General features: G+C 39.7%; 1 protein-coding gene across 2 annotated transcripts in view; it reads right to left on the bottom strand.

The window, feature by feature from the left end:
- Positions 1–7,503, bottom strand: part of nudt12 (nudix (nucleoside diphosphate linked moiety X)-type motif 12) — an 8,056-nt gene extending 553 nt beyond the window's left edge. The window contains exons 1-7 of one of the 2 annotated variants that reach the window (XM_060931862.1): positions 7,081–7,503; positions 6,645–6,860; positions 5,794–6,362; positions 5,418–5,585; positions 5,225–5,338; positions 2,413–2,612; positions 1–1,869 (exon numbers count right to left, since the gene is read on the bottom strand). The exon at positions 1–1,869 is cut by the window's left edge and continues 553 nt beyond it. In XM_060931862.1, coding sequence (XP_060787845.1) covers positions 1,759–1,869; positions 2,413–2,612; positions 5,225–5,338; positions 5,418–5,585; positions 5,794–6,362; positions 6,645–6,850 — 1,368 coding nt within the window. In that variant the 5' untranslated portion in view covers positions 6,851–6,860; positions 7,081–7,503 and the 3' untranslated portion in view covers positions 1–1,758. The remainder of the gene's footprint in view (positions 1,870–2,412; positions 2,613–5,224; positions 5,339–5,417; positions 5,586–5,793; positions 6,363–6,644; positions 6,861–7,080) is intronic. The other variant, XM_060931863.1, reaches the window with a different exon arrangement.
- Between the last annotated feature and the right edge of the window lie 453 nt (positions 7,504–7,956).

The raw sequence follows: 7,956 nt of genomic DNA, 5'->3' as shown, positions 1-7,956 counted from the left end.
GATCTCCTACTGACCCCATGGTAGCTTTTAAAAGTTCTTCAGCCATGTCATAGTCACACCCAATGTGACCAGATGGCCTGGTAGTACTCCACTTGTGGAGCCATGGTTACATACATAATATTCTGATCTACTTCCATTCGTTCTAGACCACCAGAGCAGTTTCCTTCTGAGTGACAGTACATAAATATGTTCCATCTGGCTATAGTGAAAAAGCTGACTTAAGCAAAAACACCATCGTGTTTTGCACCACAATGGAAAAATGTTCCATTTGCCTGCATACCAACCAACTGGTAGATGGAGCATGCATTTTAGTATGCTGGAGTTACTTCCAGGGGCCAAAACCATAATTGTTCATGCTCTGCTGTGATACAGTGACCCATTTATCTGACACAGCATTTCTGATGGGTCTGATGGATAGAAGGTATAGAGGGCCTGTCAGTAACAAGTAGAACCATAGCATATTTCGCCAAAACATAGCAAAAATGGTTGCACAGACTTGGACACACTGCAGTGTCTCCTGTTGTAGACATTATCTCTTCAAGGGTCAGGAATACATACGGTATTAGAGATACAAATTTTACAGTATACATGTTTTGTAAACCAGTGTATTAGCACTCTTATGTAGCTAATGCAGCTTCAGTTTGCACTCAAATGCACATAAGTGCTAATTAATGAAATCAGTCCATTGTGGAACAACCCAATAATTTGTTTGAGTGGATGTACTAAGGAAAGGATTAGGCATTTGCTCAGGCATTTGTCTGGTAGAGGATCAAACCTTAGTTTTGCCAAGGAAGATTTAACACCAGTTGGCAGCATATTCAAGCCATTCATGTGCTATACTCCTACATTATGATCGTCATACAATGGTGGGCTACCACCAGTCTCCCTCAAGGTGGCAGTCAACCTTAAAGAATGATGCACAGCCACTGAAAGTACACCTGGGCACTCTGTGCAAGGTGGCTGTACACAGCTCTCCTTTTCACTTCATTGCGTCCTCGTATTTGGCGGTGAAGACACTTGCTCTTCCTCTTACAAAAGGCTGATCAGCTAATAGCATTGATGGATCTGCTTGTACCTCCCTGGTAACTAGAGAGCTATGCCAGCAAGTACAAATATCCCTGGCAGATCTAACCATGCCAGACAGGTCTTGAGGGATGGGCCAAACTAAACTCAGTCCCTAGTCCTCCAGGTTAGGTGCTGGGCATGGGTCCAACAACCCCATCCTGTGAAAACCACCTTGTTACAGAAACTGCAGTGAACATATCTTCTAATATCATGACAGAACTCGATGAAGCTGGCCAGACAGCCCTCAGCACCCATCAATTCACTCCTTCCAACTGCTTGACAAGAAAGACCTGGGAATGAGGAGTACTAGGATGAAGCAGGACCTTTTATAGATTGCCTGGTCATGGTCACAGGGAAACAATTTTGCTGTTGGTACTTTGGAAGAAAATGAGCAAACAGCAATATACCATCAGCTCTGAAGGAATCTACCCTGGCATTCTGAAATTAAAGCTAGTAGAACTTACAAGTGTAGTGATTTGTAAGATTTTTAGAATGACAATCTGGTCATCTTGCATCTGTTTCTATAGCAATATTACAATTTATTCATAATAATTATATTAATTTAAGAGTTCTGGTGTAAAATACAGTTTTGGATCCCATCTCCCACTCGTATACCACCCAAACACCTCATGGCAAATTTTGAAAATCTCAACATTACTGTTACATTACTGTTACACTCCAGTAACATTTAGTTCAAAGGTTAGAGTTTATACCAATCCAATGTTTCACAAGAAAATGGGCAATGGCTTGTCTTGGAGGCATGAAAAAAACTGCTTGGTTACCCTTCAGAAGAGCATCTATTACCTGCAAAATTTAGGAAGATGTTAATATTTGCCAAATGTACACAAATATTCATTTTATATTGTTTACTCATCTCATTTTCATCAAGAGATAACCATTTTATTTTTGTTAAGATAGAAGACAGCACAAACAATGCAGTGAACAATTTATGTCCAAGAATATGCTTTTTGATTTCTAAGTAAATTAATTTAAGGTCCAGTGTTATAATTTAATGAATAAAGTAGAAACAACTTCATGTTAAGATAGCTGGTGATGCAATAAATAAGGGAATAGATGTTTTTTAAAAAGTGGTTTATTCAATTTTACACCCATTTATTAGTTTAAGTTATCCCACTTCTGAGCTCAACCTACCCTTGGGGTAAGTTGTGCCAAAAGTCAAACCTTTTCAGGACTACATATCAAGTATACCAATTTGTTTAAATACAATGATGTTTTTCAAAGCATCAGGAAAAGTTTGAAGGTAATATTTTGTATATTTCTGATTGCATATGATTGCTCTACAAAGCAATCAATCAATAAGCAATCAGGAAAAATTCAGACACTTACGTCTTGCCTTGAGAACCAGCGAGCATCTTCAATTTCATTTTCATCAACCTTTATGGCTGTAGACACTGCTACTGCAAAGCAACCAATCATGAGCGATGAGGACATTGGCCATGGCTGGCAGGAGATATATTGGACAGGGCCAACAGCAACTCCACTCTCTTCTAAAACCTCTCTCCTGACTGCATTTTCAATGGTCTCACCTGTTCCAACAAGCACAGTAATCAATTCATTTACAAGACACTGTATATGTCAACAATACAAAAGTCAATATAAATTAAATCATAGATATGCACTTTTTCTACATAATTACACTCATAACAGAGGGTTCCTCATGGTTTCTCTGTATGGTTGCTTATTCTAGCTTTCAAGAAAGGTTTTACTCAGAACCCTTGTAAACTAAGTGCACTTTTGTCATTTTAGAGCTTTAGTTGCACAAATTTTTTTAAACATTCATTCATTCATCTTCAGTAACTGCTGTTTCAGTGGATTCAAAAACAGTCCTGGGAAACCTGAGCACGAAGTAGAAATATGGCACTGATTAGATGCCACTCCATCACCGGGTGCCATGCGCGTGCACACATTCACCGACAGTGGTGCTTGAAAGTTTGTGAACCCTTTAGAATTTTCTATATTTCTGCATAAATGACCAAAAACATCATCAGATTTTCACACAAGTCCTAAAAGTAGATAAAGAGAACCCAGTTAAACAAATGAGACAAAAATATTATACTTGGTCATTTATTTATTGAGGAAAATGATCCAATATGACATATCTGTGAGTGGCAAAAGTATGTGGACCTCTAGGATTAGCAGTTAATTTGAAGGTGAAATTAGTCAGGTGTTTTCAATCAATGGGATGACAATCAGGTGTGAGTAGGCACCCTGTTTTATTTAAAGAACAGGGATCTATAAAAGTCTGATTTCACAATACATGTTTGTGGAAGTGTATCATGGCATGAACAAAGGAGATTTCTGAGGACCTCAGAAAAAGCACTGTTGATGCTCAGGCTGGAAAAGGGTTACAGAACCATCTCTAAAGAGTTTGGACTCCACCAATCCACACTCAGACAGACTGTGTACAAATGGAGGAAATTCAAGACCACTGTTACCCTCCCCAGGAGTGGTCGACCAACAAAGATCACTCCAAAAGCAAGGCATTTAATAGTCGGCGAGGTCACAAAGGACCCCAGGGTAACTTCTAAGCAACTGAAGGCCTCTCTCACATTGGCCAATGTTAATGTTCATGAGTCCACCATCAGGAGAACACTGAACAACAATGGTGTGCATGGCAGGGTTGCAGGGAGAAAGCCACTGCTCTCCAAAAATAACATTGCTGCTCATCTGCAGTTTGCTAAAAATCATGTGGACAAGCCAGAAGGCTACTGGAAAAATGTTTTGTGGACGGATGAGACCAAAATAGAACTTTTTGGTTTCAATGAGAAGTGTTATCGTTGGAGAAAACACTGCATTCCAGCATAAAAACCTTATCCCATCTGTGAAACATGGTGGTGGTAGTATCATGGTTTGGGCCTGTTTTGCTGCATCTGGGCCAGGACAGTTTGCCATCATTGATGGAACAATGAATTCTGAATTATACCAGCGAATTCTAAAGGAAAATGTCAGGACATCTGTCCATGAACTGAATCTCAAGAGAAGGTGGGTCATGCAGCAAGACAACAACCCTAAGCACACAAGTCATTCTATCAAAGAATGGTTAAAGAAGAATAAAGTTAAATGTTTTGGAATGGCCAAGTCAAAGTCCTGACCTTAATCCAATCGAAATGTTGTGGAAGGACCTGAAGCGAGCAGTTCATGTGAGGAAACCCACCAACATCCCAGAGTTGAAGTTGTTCTGTACAGAGGAATGGGCTAAAATTCCTCCAAGACAGTGTGCAGGACTGATCAACAGTTACCGGAAATGTTTAGTTGCAGTTACTGCTGCACAAGGGGGTCACACCAGATACTGAAAGCAAAGGTTCACATACTTTTGCCACTCACAGATATGTAATGTTGGATCATGTTCCTCAATAAATAAATCTCATCATCTCTAGCCACTTTATCCTGTTCTACAGGGTCGCAGGCAAGCTGGAGCCTATCCCAGCTGACTACAGGCGAACACCCTGGACAAGTCGCCAGGTCATCACAGGGCTGACACATAGACACAGACAACCATTCATACTCACATTCACACCTACGGTCAATTTAGAGTCACCAGTTAACCCAACCTGCATGTCTTTGGACTGTGGGGGAAACCAAAGCACCCGGAGGAAACCCACGCGGACAACATGCAAACTCCGCACAGAAAGGCTCTCGCCGGCCACGGGGCTCGAACCCGGACCTTCTTGCTGTGAGGCGACAGCGCTAACCACTACACCACCGTGCCGCCCAATAAATAAATGACCAAGTATAATATTTTTGTCTCATTTGTTTAACTGGGTTCTCTTTATCTACTTTTAGGACTTGTGTGAAAATCTGATGATCTTTTAGGTCATATTTATGCAGAAATATAGAAAATTCTAAAGGGTTCACAAACTTTCAAGCACCAATGTTCTTGTATGTATTTTGGGAGGTGGGGGAAACTCTCGCAGATATGGGGAGAACATGTTTTCACCTTCAAATTTTCAAGCATTTAGAAATTCTCCTGTTGCTTTTCCCCCAAAAAAGATTAAAAGAATATCAATATCAAGAATACCAAAAATATTTACTCACACAAATTTATAATGATTAGCTGCTTTGTGTTTTTATCCCATAATAATACTTAAAACAGAGTCCTAAGTTTTGCGTAAAGAGCAAACTTCTGCTTTTTGTCTACCTGGTTCAATGAACCCAGCAAGACATGAATACATTCCTGGAGGAAATATCTTCTTTCTTCCTAGTAGGCACTGATTCCCATCTGGGTGAAGGACCAGCATGATCACAACAGGATCTGTAGTATAAGGAGCCTATAAATCTGGTGACTCTGATCAGGATTTCTGATAGATAGCAGAAACAACTAGGTTGCTTACCAACTCTAGGGTAACAGGTATTGTGGATTCCCTGGAGACTGCTGCAGCCCTTTGTTAAACAGGTTCTTTTGTAACCTCCTTCATCCACTTTGGTTTTACCACCACAAGTTGGGCAGAAACTGTACTGGCTGTGCCATGCAAGGACAGACCTGGCTTGTGCAACAATACCTGTGCATATCAAAGAAAAAAATGCAATTCTGTGTGGATTAAAGGAGCAAACTGAGTACATGAAATTCATACCTTTGGAACAAGAATTTATTCAGAAGTTACTGCTTCTAATTGGTTATCCTTAAACGTCATAGTAAAGGAAAAATATGCAAAATATAGAAAACATTAAATTTTACTCTGCGTAGACCTAATCAAATGGATGTCCTACCTGCTTCATCTTCATTGAGCTTGAGGAGTGCTGGCATTGGCCCTGTAAGGAATAAGCTGTTTGATGCTCTGACCTTAAGGTTTTCTGTGGGATTTGTCGGTGTATTTAGAGCAAACCATGCAATGAGTCCATCCTCCTTTGACACTGGTGAAGGTAAACATTTCTGCTTTTCTGCTCCCAGAAAAATAACCACTGTATCACTCTTTTCAAGTACCTCTTTCACAGAGTTCCTTCCAAACCTGTACAGTTTTAACTTAGGTTGAATATCATTAATTTCCTCTTGCTCTGTTGTAACAAAAGGATCCAAGTTGTGAAACACGATGAACACTGTTTCGGGAGAAGACTGTTTAGCTGAAAGCCATTCCAAATCAGTCCTTTTATCGCTCATTCTGTTGAGATATTCTCTACTGAAATAAGTTTCATTTTCTGTAGATTTATTGCTTGGTAGAATCCCATGAAGTGTGATATCCCCACTGCTAGCTAAGAAATGGGCAATGTGTCTGTGTCCCCAGAATTTTGCTATGTCATAAGCAGTTTGGCCTGATTTATTCACCAAAAACTTATTACACCTGTTGACAAGAAAAAAAGTTCATCTTAGTCAGGAACTAAAACTACACTTATTACTTGAAGGAGTTGTATCAAACTGAACAATGTCAAAATATTTTTATATTATTTTATATAGCACTTTTATTCAAACATTGTGAGAGAATAAAATATACACACATTAAAAAAACAGGTGAGGTTTAGGGCCTTGTTTATGGTCCCAGTACAGTCTCTCGGATAATGCTGAGGTTACACATGACCTTCATTTCACTAACAACTAAGATCTATGCTAACAGTTACAAACTTACCCATTTAAGAGTAACGTTTTTACCACATCAAAGTGCCCGTTTCTCGCAGCCAACATTAAGGCTGTCCATCCTTGTCTCCCACTTTCATTGAGCACTTGACTGGAGTGAGAGATCATAGTGGAAACTTTGGCCAAGTCGCCCCTAGAAGCAGAATCCAGGAACTGTTCAACCATCTCATCCTTAGCACTCATCTGAACACTTGTCATGTCTTAAGTACTGAAATAAAACAATAAAGCCATTGTAACATACAGGAATAGACTAATTCACTGTACGTTATAACACGTAGATATCTAACTTCCAGCACATAATAATAATAATAATAATAATAATAATAAGCTTTTTAACGTCATGTAAGTTGACGGTTAAATGATCGGAATTTTAACCTCAACCTTCCGCACTATTTTTAAGTACAATGTGTTAAAAAAGTATTACTTACTTTTAAGTATCAAACGGTAGTACGTGATGAAAGAACTTTCAGTTAGCAGAAATTTAGCACTATGCTAAATGGGTCTTTAGGTATAATATAGTACGTTTAAAATTAATAAAAATAATTAAGCTTTCAATTTTGACACCAATGGCGCTGAGAAAGCACAACGCTACATAATATATACTTGCAGAAGTAGGGTAGGAGTAAATAATTAACAGTCTTCGTCCGAAATGGTGCCCTACTCCCTAAAGTGCATTAGAGGTATTGTTTACCCTCTAAGGTTCGTTGTTTTGACTGTAATATATTATAACGCATTGTGTAATTTTATGAATTCACCAAGTTTTCCCCAACAGTGTGTTTATACGTGGACCCAAAACTCCCCAAATAGTCAAGCGCACTATCTAAGGAACAAGGTACGACTTCTGATATATATTTGTGGTCGCCGCATGTTGATGACGTAACCCCACTTCATAGGCTCGTCAGAGTGAAGCCATCTGGCCACCATCTTACCACTCGCATCGCGGAGCTAAACGGTCATTTAGGCTATTGAGGTATTTCACTCACGTGACCAAGTCATGTGATGCTGCCATTTTGGACGGCACGGCTCGAATCAGTTTGAATGCGAGGAAGGCGACAAACGAAAAACAAAAGAAAAAGGAGCGCGATGCAGAAAACACCTTCACTATCCAGTGATGTAGGGCATTTACAGGGCGAGCAGAGGGAGAGGTATTTGCAAAAATTGAGGTTAGCAGGCTTAGAGAACGACGTTTACCTGCTTCCACCAGGATTGTTCACTGACGTACGGAAGTACACGAAGCCCTCGTCTTTACCTGACTTCAGCCCACATGATCTGTATACCTATGTCGTTAAAAACCCATCGCCATA

The sequence above is a fragment of the Neoarius graeffei genome, chromosome 10 (assembly GCF_027579695.1).
Source record: "Neoarius graeffei isolate fNeoGra1 chromosome 10, fNeoGra1.pri, whole genome shotgun sequence".
Taxonomy (NCBI): Eukaryota; Metazoa; Chordata; class Actinopteri; order Siluriformes; family Ariidae; genus Neoarius; species Neoarius graeffei.
Note: the sequence above shows the minus strand (reverse complement) of the source record. Positions and strands in the feature narration are given on the sequence as shown.